At 48.1% G+C, this 12,807-nt stretch overlaps 5 protein-coding genes across 5 annotated transcripts; 2 read left to right on the top strand and 3 right to left on the bottom strand.

Moving 5' to 3' along the window:
- Window positions 1–456: 456 nt before the first annotated feature.
- Window positions 457–2,660, bottom strand: L228DRAFT_224757 (putative choline sulfatase). The gene is made up of 2 exons (XM_018330355.1): window positions 1,978–2,660; window positions 457–1,917 (listed from the first exon to the last, which is right to left on the bottom strand). The coding sequence occupies exons 1-2, from the start codon at window positions 2,386–2,388 to the stop codon at window positions 592–594; spliced, it is 1,737 nt and encodes a 578-aa protein (XP_018185108.1). The 5' UTR covers window positions 2,389–2,660; the 3' UTR covers window positions 457–591.
- Window positions 2,661–2,975: 315 nt separating this feature from the next.
- L228DRAFT_251170 (putative NAD dependent epimerase/dehydratase) lies at window positions 2,976–4,432 on the bottom strand. The gene has a single exon (XM_018333496.1). The coding sequence runs from the start codon at window positions 3,983–3,985 to the stop codon at window positions 3,044–3,046; it is 942 nt and encodes a 313-aa protein (XP_018185107.1). The 5' UTR covers window positions 3,986–4,432; the 3' UTR covers window positions 2,976–3,043.
- A 1,554-nt stretch (window positions 4,433–5,986) lies between these two features.
- Window positions 5,987–8,186, bottom strand: L228DRAFT_263857 (PLP-dependent transferase; the record flags this gene model as incomplete). The annotated part of the gene is made up of 2 exons (XM_018334530.1): window positions 7,208–8,186; window positions 5,987–7,073 (listed from the first exon to the last, which is right to left on the bottom strand). Exons 1-2 carry the CDS (start codon window positions 7,780–7,782, stop codon window positions 5,987–5,989), a joined length of 1,662 nt encoding a protein of 553 aa, XP_018185106.1. The 5' UTR covers window positions 7,783–8,186.
- Window positions 8,187–8,340: 154 nt separating this feature from the next.
- On the top strand, window positions 8,341–8,823 carry L228DRAFT_241763 (hypothetical protein; the record flags this gene model as incomplete). The annotated part of the gene is made up of 1 exon (XM_018331354.1): window positions 8,341–8,823. The coding sequence occupies one exon, from the start codon at window positions 8,341–8,343 to the stop codon at window positions 8,821–8,823; it is 483 nt and encodes a 160-aa protein (XP_018185105.1).
- Window positions 8,824–10,558: 1,735 nt separating this feature from the next.
- L228DRAFT_45824 (MFS general substrate transporter) lies at window positions 10,559–12,807 on the top strand. Its single transcript, XM_018336615.1, has 5 exons — window positions 10,559–10,831; window positions 10,903–11,141; window positions 11,200–11,272; window positions 11,323–11,938; window positions 11,997–12,807. The coding sequence occupies exons 1-5, from the start codon at window positions 10,678–10,680 to the stop codon at window positions 12,337–12,339; spliced, it is 1,425 nt and encodes a 474-aa protein (XP_018185104.1). The 5' UTR covers window positions 10,559–10,677; the 3' UTR covers window positions 12,340–12,807.

Here is a 12,807-nt window from a genome sequence, read left to right as displayed (position 1 = left end):
ACCCTAACCCTAACCCTAACCCTAACCCTAACCCTAACCCTAACCCTAACCCTAACCCTAACCCTAACCCTAACCCTAACCCTAACCCTAACCCTCGTGGCGGTGGTCGGGCCCCGCGTGGTGGTGGGGTGGGTTTCCTGGTGGTGAAGGGTTGCACAAGGGTTGATGGACAGATCTGGTTTGTAGTAGTTTAACCTTTTATTTTTTTATTTTTAATATTACTATTGATTTTCAAAATTTAAATTTTGGTGGTACTCTTTTCATCTAAAATTTATTTTAATTTTTATATATCAATATTATTATTTAGGAATATTTGTCTTACTTGTACTAATACTTCTGGCTGCCTTACTTTGCTTGAAAATTATAATAATCATGTGTTATGTTTCATTACAATCTCAAGAATAGCAAGGATAAAATCTTAAAAAATTGTTCTAAAAATTCGAAAATCTTTCATTAAAGGGTATATTCACACGTTATAAAAAAATGTCTCTGCTTAAGATAACAAAGAGCTCCGCTAGTACTACCAGGAAAATGCTAGAATGCATGAAAAGAAGGACGTAAGACTTTTGCAGGCTAACAGGTTGTCATAACCTAGCTCTGGTATACTCGAGGCCAGCGGGATATAAATTCAACATCATCAAGTGGACCCTTTCCCTGATTGCGGACATACTGCGTGCTCGGATCAACGCGAGGTTCGTGCTCCCAAATGGTCGGCTGGCCCTTGATCAAAGCAGAGTATACGAGGCGCCGACGACGCTGAGAGCGAAGGACATCCTGGTGAATACTGTCCAAATCCCAGCGTTGATGGATTTCGTTGACAAAGTGAACGAGCAGCGATGCTGGGTCCCTCGTGGGAAGCGGGCTTGGAGATTGAGCAGGGCTTGGAGTCCGAGGAGTGGGAGGGAGCGCCATCTTAGGGAAAAAGGATTGCTCGGTGCTGAGAATTGCGGGGATCGGGCCGGGCAAGACGTGAGGACTATATATTTCAGGCAAATCGTCCAGCTGCCTTTGCGACCGGTGATTTTTGGCAGCGGCTGGGACGGGCAGACCGGCAACGAGATTTACCAGCTCAGACGGGTCTGCCTCGAGATCGAACAACATTGGCGGGTCGAGCGGCGAGTACACAAACTTATACCGGCCGCGACGGATCATGATGACTGGTGCCTGCGTGCCCTCCGCCATGTACTCACCAAAGACAGTGTCTGTCTTGACCCCATCCGTCCCTTCAATGAGTGGCATGAGGGAAACACCATCCATCGGGAGTCCGGGCACGAGCTGGGAGCCCACCATCGAGACAAACGTGGGAAGAATGTCCATGGTCGAGACGTTCTCGGTCACGCGTTTGGGAGCAAATCTCTTGGGCGCATGAACAATAAAGGGCACGCGAGCCGAGTTCTCATACCACACCATCTTGTACCATAATCCTCTCTCGCCCAGCATGTCACCGTGGTCGCCGGTGAAGACGATGATGGTGTCATCAGTGAGACCACAGGCATCGAGCGTACGTAGCAGCTTCCCCACGTTGGTGTCAACGTAGGTGCAGGCGGCATAGTAGGCGCGACGGGCTGCTTTGATGCGCTCCTCAGGAATCTCCTTACCCCACAGGTCGATGCACTTCAAGATGCGTTGCGAATGGGGATCTTGCTCGGTGTGAGGAATTGCTGGGGTCTGCGGAAGCGGTATCTCAACATCTTCATACAAATCCCAGAATTCCTTTTCCATCGCATATGGATCGTGCGGGTGCGTCATCGAGACCGTCAGACAGAACGGCTGGTCGCCTCGTTTGCGGACGTGATCGTAGAGATACTGCTTTGATTTGTAGATGACCTCTTCGTCGTAGTCAAGCTGGTTGGTGCGTACGGCGGGACCAGCTTCCATGACCGAAGACATATTGTGGTACCAGTCAGGCCGGATATCCTGAATAATCCTTCTTTCAGCTTCTGATTCTGAGCGATGAAATGCAAAAGGGTCACTTACCGGCTCGTCCCAGTTCACTGACCAGCCGTAATCGCCCGGGTAAATGTCACTTGTCAGACGCTGCTCGTAACCATGCAGCTGATCCGGGCCGCAAAAGTGCATCTTCCCGGCCAGAGCAGTGTGATAACCTTCGTTGCGGAGATAGTGGGCGTAGGTAGGGACATCAGCCGGGAGGTCCGCCGCATTGTCGTAGGCGCCAATCTTCGAGGGCAGCTGGCCAGTGACCATGACGAAGCGCGAGGGCGCACAGAGAGGCGCGTTGCAGTAGGCATTGTCGAACACCACGCCTTCGTCGGCCAGGCGGTCCAAGTGCGGCGTCTTGATCTTGGAGCTTTTGTCATAAAACGACAGCAACGGTGCGGCCATCTGGTCCGCCATGATGTAAAGGATATTAGGCTTTTTCGCCCCCATAGTGATTTATTCGCTCCCGAGCGCGTTCGTAAATGTTTGGGGCAGAGCGTGTGCGGGAGAGAGTAGGAGTTTCGCCTTGGAGGTTGCGAGGCTGGAGGAGGACTTGGTGCCTGCGTGGTCGCGTGCCCCTTTTAGAAAAAAAGGACGGAAAGATGTGGTTATCTCCATAACCAAATAGAGCAGCTCGGAACCGTCGAACTAAAATTGCAGATAGTCTGATTGCTCGGACGGGTGGATCTTAGGGGACTCTGGTAGTGCGCGACACATCAAATTTGATCGGAACAAAGGGCGAGATGGATAAGCCACATGTCTGACCGATGAGTAATGCAATGGTGCAATTGTCGCTTCCAATTGTCAAATAGGCTTGGCCTTAGCCACGCCCAATAAGATATCTCGAGATTGCTTGCCCTATTCTACAAGTAGCATTAGTTTAAGAATCTTAAATGGTCCCTGGAAAAGGGAGCTGATAAGGCTATTATTCTAGAAGGATGTACTGTTCTAGATACAAGTACGGAGTACTTTTACTGTATTTGAGATTTGGCAATACTTGTTAACAAACGAGTCACAAACAAGTCTTAAATTTTCTTTGAGGGGAGATTTATTATAAGATTATAATGATCCGATTCAATTAGCTCAAATTGCAAGTACAGAGAATTCAAGCAGCACCCTTCTTTAACCCTTCAGCTAAAGCCACATACGATCCCGTTTTGATGTCATCAAGAATACTCGGCCCCTCGGGATTCCATCCCAGAACACGTTTCGCCTTTGCGCCGGATGCCTGGTTTTCCGCAGTGAGGAAGCGTGCCAAAAACTCGCCCTTAGTGGTCAGGGTCTCCTCAAAGGAGAGGGGCTTGACGGGAAGCTGGAGAACAGAACCGACGGCCTCGGAGAGCTCCCGGAAGGTGGTATTATGAGCTGAGGTGCCGTTGAAGACCTCACCAGCTTTGGCCTTTTCGGCTGCGAGAAGGAACAGAGCGGCAGCATCGTCGACATGCACACTGGATGTCTTCAGAGACCCGTCGTCGACGTAAAAGACCTCTCCAGATTTGGCAGACATGGCCATTAGATGCATTACACCACTTCCACCACGTCCATAGACGAACGGGGCGAGTCGAACTGCAGAAGTCGTGACGCCCCGGTTGGCCAGCTTGAGAGCGTGCTGTTCGGACTGGAGGCGGCCATTCAGAGGCTTTTCCGGCGGAGGCGACTCTTCAGTAGTAACATCACCGGTGGGCCCTGCAGTCAACGACCCCGACGCGATGACCAGAGGCTTGTGGCTTCCCTCAAGCCCCGCCCCAATGGCATCTACAGCGGCGTGGTCAATGCGCATCACCTCAGCGTAGTCCATGGTAAAGTCGCGCGCAAAGGGATCAGCAAGATGCAGGACAATGTCGGCCTGGGCACTCTGCTCGCGTAGCACATCGTAGGACTCGAGGCCGCCCCGGACGGGAATTGCACCTTGCGCCTTGAGCTTGGCATCGCTGGTTTCCGTTCGGGACAATGCGTGGACCTCATATCCCTTCTTGACAGCCTGTTCGACAACCACAGAACCAATGAAGCCACTGGCACCAGTTATGAAAATGCGTTTCGGCGCCATGGTATCGGCAAGAGCAATATAATTGTATGAGCTTGATTTCGGGCAGTCGGCGCAGAGTATTGTGCGGTTAATATAGATTGTCTGAAGGATTTTGTTTTGATGATGATGATGATGATGATAATGCCACGACGGTGATTACATTCTGGGTTTTAATACCCATTTTCAAGTCACACACGGATCAGACATGACCCGGCATCCGAAGGGCTCGCGACGTTTGGAGATAGAGACCGCTCAAAGAAAAACAAGGCGACAGTCAATAATGTCTGTCAACACGTAATCGATATAATCAAGACATCTTGGCGACGACGACGTATCCTTTTCTGCCTAAGCTGAGCGCGAGCAGGTCCGCTTACCCCAGCAGAAGGCTAGTAGAATTTAACCGTTGAGCTTGCTTAGGTCAGAAATTGAGGGGAAGCTTCTCTCTAAACCATATTCTGCCACCATCCATCAGTCGATTACCGATCGGCATAGCTAATTGCAGAGACATGTTTTCTTTTAGTGAGACAGGGCTTCTCGGAGATATTAATCTCGGAGATATTGATACTCCGGAGTACGTTACGCCGCGACTGCGAACAACCTGCGATACAACACTGAACGGAGATATTAATACTCCGGAGTATGCGTAGCCAGAAGAGTGCCAGAAGAAGGGCGATATTGGTTGATCCATCGGTAGCAAGTCCACCAACTTCTCCTGCATCCCTGACTGCCTTTTCTGCCTCAGCAGCTCACGCCCGTTTCTTTCAGAATTTTGGCAATAGTGGCGTGGACACTGAGCAATTGAGGGCTCGGAACCGGATATCTCGAGTCCGAGGAGCGCAGCGAGACCTTCATGTCGCGCGGGAAGCTCCACTTGCTTATCTGCTTCGCCCGGCAATCGATGATTTGGTATTCATTTGCGGCCGAAATTGGTTGTAGCGTAAAGCGAAAAGTAGAAAACTCGCGATCGAGCGGGGAAGCAAGAGTCATGGCATTGCTCGGGCTGATTATTTGATCGCGACTAATGGAACCCTTGAGAGACGGGAAACAGCGTAGAATTGTCACCCAGACATTGGAGAGATGAAGCAGCGAGAAGGGGATTATGTGAGCACACTCGGTGTCATCACCTTCGTGGAGTGGAGAACTCTCTGTGGCATGATAGTACTCGTCAGACCCACACTTGAAATCCTCTCGAAACAGGGACAACGACAGCAGTCGGAGGCCATCATCATTTTGGCAATGCTGGATGTCGTCTAGAATTTTTATTTTCTCATCTTCCGGGTGAAATTCAAGAAATGAAGTCAAGACCTTGATTGTATTGTCTTTACTCGAGGCCGGGGTGTATCGTTCAAGGCGAAAATTGACATCTGTCATTCCTAGGGCACAATTTGCTTGAATTAATCTCTAACCATCGATTGTAAGTATAAAACTCTCTACCACATATAGTGATCAAAAATGCTAAAATGGAGTTCGAATTTATTCTATCACACAGCTCATCCGAGCTATGTATGTCGAGTGAGCATGATTATTTCCTCGTAGAGATTCATGAACAAGGCCTTACAAGAACAATTTGGGCTCTGAATGTTAGGAGTATGATGTAGATGCCAAAGACAAGGTACTGATTGGCTTCCCAGGTCCTGGTATGATCAACAAAAGTTGTATGTCTAACAGACTTCTCAGACAAGCTCGTCGAGTGTACTTTTTCAAAGTTCAATAAGTAAAGGAAAGCCTCCGACTCCAAGCAGCAAGAGCTTTGAATAAAAATCTATATTTGAGTGAGATATAGTTGGAAACTATCTTCTCGTCTGGTATTGGCGTTGGTACCTGCAAATATAGACACAATTTCTATTTTTTTGGGCATGACAGATCGGCTCAGGTCACTGGTGGTAATGATTGACCACATAGAGCATTATCGTGGTGCAAAAGAGCTTGCTAAGAAGCTGAGACTAAAGACCGAGACAGATGGCTGTGACATTTCATGTATTGGATATAAAAGTTTCTTGAATGTTACTGAAATACTTTCGTTCACGGTCCAAGACAAAAGTGCCATGCTCTTCGAACCCTCGATACTAAGAACTTTGATTTTCTCTCCCCATGATTTTGATCATGACCTTTTCCCTTTTTGATAGGGTTGACTTTGCCGGTTATGGCGTTGGAGGGACCGATGAAGTGATGCTTCGTAGCGCTTGCCTGTCTTATCAGCAATGTTTTCTGGTGTACTTTGTGGACGTTCAAACCAGTATCCATCTCAACATCGAGGGAATGGTCCAAGTAGGTTTCCTTCAACCATTTTACAAAACCATTCACGTCAGCTATTGTACTCATCGCGCCAAGGCTGACCCGAATAATCCCCGTCGGCATACCGTCGATTTCTTGTACAGGGTTTGAGCACCGGTGGCCAGCATTCCACGCTCGTTGCATATCCTCCATCTGCTCCCAACCCAGATACACCATTCCTCCTGGATTACATACACTGCCGCTACGTACATAAATTCCAGCCCGATCTGCGGCACGCTCCACATCAACATATCCATAAGGGCGACCCGATGGACTAAGAACGGAAAATGCTATTGTTGGCCCCTGGGTTCGAGAATCGCCAAAATGTCCGAGATTTGAATTGTAGAGGATCTGGCAGAGCGGCGTACTGTTTGCATGCTTGAGATTTCTTAGGGCGCGATATGTTTCATGGATTAGATTGCTGGTGTGGGAAGAAATGCAATGCATGCTATTGAAAAGCTCCATGTGCTTGTCGATCGCGTGCGAGAGAGCAAAGATATTGTGGAAAGGAAGCGTTCCGTCCTCTAGATATTCGTGCGGCGGCCCGGTTCTGTTGGCATACCATGGAGCGTCTTGGGCTGAGGGGTAGTTGGTCACCATATCCACCGTGCCTCCTCCAAAGTACCTGCGGTATTGGAACATGTGCGTCGCAGCCTTGCGGATAATCAAACCTCCTAGGTCAGGATAACCGAAGATCTTGTAGAATGATACGACTGTAAAGTCAGGCGCTGTGGCGCTACTTGAAAGGTCAATTGATGAGGTGGTGGCTAATGCTGCTGCATCCCAAAGGGTATATATCTGGCTGCGACATTTCAATGCACGGATGTCGTCAGGCCTGTAAATAATAGCGATTCAGAAATTAGCTACAAATGTACGAGATTCGGACCGATTCTTATATAAGAAAAAGGTAAATACCAAGAAAGAGGTAATCTTCTACCCGTTAAATTACTTTGCCCTGGGTATCCTAACAGAACAATCGGTCCGACCTGAGCCCCAGAGTTTTCTGCTTGAAAGTTTCGAATCCATTGCGTCACATCATGGTCATTACGCAAGCAGGTGCTTCCAGACAAAGCCAGTTCACGGAGTCCCACTAAGCTAGTATGTGAATCTTGATGATAGAAATATTGGAAGCCAAAACCATTGTTTGCGCCACTTCCCAGGGGGTTTAAAGGTGCAGAAGACAGGGTCCGTTGCGAGTAGCTGGCTATGGACTCACCAACCAACTTCATGCCAGCGGTGGAATTAGCGACAAAGACAAGGTCAAAATCCGTGGAACTGGCTCCAAAGAACCGCAAAGCCTTGTCTCGAATATCCTCGACAAGCTGACCCGAGAGTTTTGAGGGTGAGTTATCCGAGTGGGGGTTCCCATAGAGATTGTCAACCAGGTCCCTGCAGTGAGTCTCAATGAGTGATTTGGCATAAAGTGTTGTTCCTGCATGATCCAGGTAAATTCTGCCTTGAAGTTGAGGGTACTCGCGCTCCCGAATCTCTTCTGCATTGTAAGATGCCATATTGGCAGCACAAGGTACCAAATGCTCTGTCATAGTGTTGCCTCTTGCACGATAATGCCCATGGTCAAGTCTAGGAAAAGAACGTGAGTCTAAGAAACATTAATTGTCCTGTTTCCCAGTTCAACGGACCTTTTTCTCCACCGATAAGCTGCGGTCTCAGGTTTGAAATCCGCATAAAGGTCAAGTATGGTATCATTGCAATCTTTTGTTACCCCTGTCTATAGGTCATACCGCTATAAATGCTCCGCTAGAATGCAAGGAGAAGAACCCCGCTTTCAGCTCCCTCAAAATAGTAATCATTGAAGCTTACCGGCACGTGGCTGAGTACGTGGATAATGAAGGTTTCAGCGGAGGCGACGTTATTTGTCGTCGTGCTTAAAGTCTAACCGAAACTTGTACTTACCTTAAGGTAGGTATGCTTGAGTTGTACCTTCGCTGTTGTAATGCCGAGGTTGTTTCAATTGTAAGCTTGCAGCCTCGATGAACAGTAATGTAACCACCCATGATTGACGACGTGGCCAGGGGAACAGCTCTTGTCACTCATAGAAGACTGACTATTATATGCTTTGGATTATCGGCTTCTTCTTCATAATGTCTTTGCAAAGTTACAAAGTTTACAAAGTGCAATACAGGCTAGGATTTCAAGATCCTGCCTTTGTTGAAACAAGATATCACACGGTGGTCTTTGTCGAGACTGACGCAGATGGTGGCGGCTGGACCCACGAGGTCACTGGCGATATCGTATCGACATCGGGAATGGTCTACCAGAGCAACCACGGGTCGGCTCCAGATAAGTCGGAAACTTATCATCAGAAGCTTTTTCTGGGTTGGATCGCCGCAACAGAGCATCTTACCGCTCTCGACAACCTACTGCGATCACTACCTCCTCCTCCGCGCCAAAGATGGTTCAACCCAAAGACAATGATCTACGAGCAATGCAGACCGGACGGCACATTATATGGCCCAAACGAGACGCGTCCGCCTTATAGAAAGTGCACCGAATGGACGGAGCAACAGGCAATACCCGCCATGCTAGAATGCGGACTCCTCCGCACAGAGACCAACCCTAAATAGAACATTTGTCATGCCTGGAGATACAGATCCTGATAGACCATGGGTAGCATGACTGCTCCATTCGGCCACGCGTCCTATATGATATGGAGGTATTTCGGCCAGTCGCCATTCCATCCCATAACCCCAATATGTCGGCTGCCAGCCAACATCCATACAATCAACCAGGACGGCATCGAGGGTACTAGACCTCAACGTTGACCTGGGTGAAGTTTCTCGTCGGCGAACCACAATATCCTTCCGCTGAAGATCAGAATGTGCAAAGACCGAGATGACGAGGGATATGCTCCACCTCGCGCTACCACTAAGACCGGGCCAGGGCAAGAGTCGAAGGCGGTCAAATACGGTGCACACCTCAGCCGTGCTTGCCTATAAAACAGGCCTCCACTTTGACGACTCTGTAGTAGGATACATCACCTTTGAGTATGCTCGTAGCTGATACAATTCTCACTTCGGTGGGAATAGGAGCTGGAAGTTCGACGGTCGATCTAAACTCGGGAAGTGCGACAGGAGACCTTGCTGGGCTTGGTGACCGAGTTCCAGGACCCTAGTGGAAGCTGGGGCTTGTTAGAAATGAGGAGAGGCGGGATAGATATGACACGACTAGCTAGAATGGTAAAATTAGCCATATATGCATTTTTATTTGGAAAATTATAGTTCGATCGGGACCACTAGGTATAAAATGCCTCTTCTGCCTGCAAGAAATGATAACTCTTAGAGAAAGCTTCCGGTTATGATGGGGGGTAAATTGGACAACTGACACCTGCACGGGCCAACTGCCCGTTAGGCTAAATGGTTACCCCATGGTGCAACCACAACTCGGCTATGCCTTCTCGGTATAGTGGTAAGCATTATTCCATTGTGCCAATGTGCATCATTTAGTCCTCTCGTGATACTTGGGTAGGATTTCATGGTAGAAGCTCCTACGTTCCGTTGTCTGTTCTCCTTTTTTTTTATATATATAAACTAATATTTCTTGTCGTCAAATCTGTTTAATACCCGATCATGCAATCGATAAATCTTCTATCTCTGACATTGACGTTAAATAATAAATATTCTTACTAGCAATTTTTTAATCTATGATCCCGAGTATGCCATCTGCTCACTCTCCACCCAAACTCTGTGGGAACGGGAAAATTCTCTCTCTATTGTATTTCTTGAATGATCAGCTCGGGACCCAAATTCCATGACGGATGAACTAACCCTGATGGCATGCAGCGAACGGCCTATCACCACGTATGTCATGGTCGAGAACCCAACTAAATGCGTACAAAAAGACCAAGCAATTAGGCAGATAACCAAGAAGATAAGCTTAATAGACCTGTTTCTTCTTCTTATCAGTACCGCGTCTTGCATAATCAGAGTTCTGGATGTTGTGCTAACAGTGCCGCGTGCCTGAAACCATAACGTGCTTGGTGATCGACACGAACTAAGTCAATTGCCCATATCAAAGGCCCAATGAGCATAATTCAATAGGCCTGGCAGGTCTACTAAGCCTGCATGGAATTCTGGAACATGGGAAATGTCCCATGTCGAAGAACTGCTTTACGAAACCAAGGCCTGCAATCACGACATCGCCCCACACTCTGAGGGGTAGAGTTACACCAATTTCATCCATTCAAAACCGGTAGTGAGAAGAGGCAATGGAATTATTCCGATAAGAAATATTAGATCGTTACTATGGAATAATCGCGATTTGCCAGCATATGAGCATATAAAGTCGGAATGCAACAACCACAGAATATGGATGCTGGTCGTTTGAAATATTGATAGGAAATATCGGTCGAATTCACATTCCCTGTTCTTTTCTACTCGATAGGGTGAAGTTTCTCAGGTCCTTTCGGCTGAGAGAAGAAAATGGGTTCGCAGAGTGCGCTGGAGGGCTCGACATCATGGAAGGATAGGGGTTTCACCAGCACGCTTCATCGATTCTATAGAGGGACGTTGTACCAGGCAATTGTCCTCGGCCTGATCAGTTTCACGCAACCTGGAATATGGACTGCCTTGAACAGTATGTGGCTCCTCAGTTGCATCTCACGAATTCCTAGTTGAGGAGGGCATAGCTGACAAGATATTCCCTAGATCTCGGCGCGGGAGGCGAGGCTTCGCCATTTTTTGTGAACGCTGCCAATGTCATTACTTTTGCGATTATGGTGTTTTTCGCGCCAATATCGGCAGTCCTTGGTAACAGGCTGAATATCAAATGGGTGCTTGTCTTTGGAACAATAGGATACGTGCCGTATTCTGCCGCGCTGTACTGTAACAGCGTGTACGGAACGGAGTGGTTCCTACTTTTTGGCGCAGCAACTTGTGGTTTCTCGGTATGCATTAGACTGTCGATCACCTTGGTACATCAAGCGTCGCTGATATTTTCTTCAGGCCGCTGCATTATGGGTCTCAGAAGCCGCCATCGCGGTTGGCTATCCCGAACTTAAAAATCGAGGCTTTTATAGTAAGTTCCCAGGAGCGACTCTCCTGCCTGATCATACTAACCAATATTAGTTTCGATCTGGCTTGCGCTGAACAAGATTGGCCAGATCATAGCCACGTCCATCCAGCTCGCCCTCAACATTCATGCCGACCAGAAAGGAAGCATTAGTCCAAACACCTACCTTGTTCTTGTCGCGCTGGAATGCCTGGGCCTTCCACTTTCATTGACCATTGCAGAGCCGCACAAGGTCATTCGGACTGATGGTACCAAGCCTGGATTTGGCACAAATAAGACTCCTATTAAAAAGGGCTTTAAAGATTTCTGGCGTGTATGCAAGCGCAAGGAGATTCTTCTTCTCGTTCCCATCTTTATCGCCGCTCAGTGGGGCCAGACATATCAAGGCATCTACCTGGTGGCGTACTTTTCCGTACGTGGCAGATCCTTGGCTGGCTTCATTGCCTCGATCGTCTCGACACTTACAGACTTTTTGCTGGGATGGCTGCTTGACACCAAAGTCCTCCGTCGCTCGCTCGTGGCAAGGATCAGTTGGATCTTTATTTTTGTCGCCTACACCGCGACGTGGATATACAATTTCGTAATGCAAAAGAAATTGCAGGAGGAAAACGCATCGCTCGACATTGACTCGCCCGGCTTCGGCAAAGCTGTTGGTGTCTATATTTTGTACCGGTAGGAATCCTCTAGCTCGTGACCGTTCATGAACAATTAACTGATTCAATCAAAATAGCATTGGGTTCGAGGCGATCAATGTCTGGATGTACTGGGTCCTTGGAACATTAGATGCCGACATTGCTACCCTCGCGCTGTCCACATCTCTCCTGCGGGCAGGAGAATCGCTTGGAAGCACCTTTTCATATGGAGTTGGTGCAAGCAAGAGCGCGTCCTTGATGACAAATCTGACTGTCAGTGCTGTGGTCTTCTGGGCCAGTGTTCCCACCACCACATGGTCCGCGTGGAAGGTAACCGATGTCAAACCGGAGAGCGAGGACTTTGATGCCCAGACTCAATTCCCAGCAGAACAGTCTATCGAGTCTATTAGCATTGATGTCAACGGAGATGCAAAAGCTTGAGCGCAATTTCATCAGTTAGACGATATAGACGGACGGGTTAGACAGGCCATTTACGATTCCGTTATTCTTTTGTTACTTGATGTTGTTCAACTTTAGTTCGCCAAATATCTAGGAGTTCGACTAATATACCCAATGAGCAGCGGCACGTCAATCTATGGATTATTGCGCGATCGCTGCCAATACACGTTGTTCCATTCACGATGATCGAGCTTGGGAAAATATCTTTCCATACTTTCCATATAATTCGTTATTTGAATGCCCTTGGTCACAGACCTGGATGATGATGGACGGTTAGATCAGGTTGTCCTAGGACATCTCGCGGTCGCGACTCATGAAGTGATGCTTACTAACCCAATTCTTGGGTCGCATGCTTGAGCGGTCAGCGGTAAAACCGTACCAACATAAACGATGCCGCTATAGATTCGATTTTAGAAATAAAATGTTTATAAAGTCGGACGTCTCAATGCT

Source organism: Xylona heveae (assembly GCF_001619985.1).
Source record: "Xylona heveae TC161 unplaced genomic scaffold L228scaffold_13, whole genome shotgun sequence".
Lineage (NCBI taxonomy): Eukaryota > Fungi > Ascomycota > Xylonomycetes > Xylonales > Xylonaceae > Xylona > Xylona heveae.
The sequence above is the reverse complement of the archived record's forward strand: the minus strand, read 5'-3'. Positions and strand labels throughout refer to the sequence as shown.

Coding starts and splice junctions, on each gene's coding strand:
- L228DRAFT_45824 (XM_018336615.1), top strand. CDS start 10,678: ATGGGTTCGCAGAGTGCGCTGGAGGGCTCGACATCATGGAAGGATAGG. Junction 11,273..11,322: donor TAAAAATCGAGGCTTTTATA/GTAAGTTCCCAG, acceptor AACCAATATTAG/TTTCGATCTGGCTTGCGCTG. Junction 11,939..11,996: donor GGTGTCTATATTTTGTACCG/GTAGGAATCCTC, acceptor CAATCAAAATAG/CATTGGGTTCGAGGCGATCA.
- L228DRAFT_224757 (XM_018330355.1), bottom strand. CDS start 2,388: ATGGGGGCGAAAAAGCCTAATATCCTTTACATCATGGCGGACCAGATG. Junction 1,918..1,977: donor CAGTGAACTGGGACGAGCCG/GTAAGTGACCCT, acceptor AGGATTATTCAG/GATATCCGGCCTGACTGGTA.
- L228DRAFT_251170 (XM_018333496.1), bottom strand. CDS start 3,985: ATGGCGCCGAAACGCATTTTCATAACTGGTGCCAGTGGCTTCATTGGT.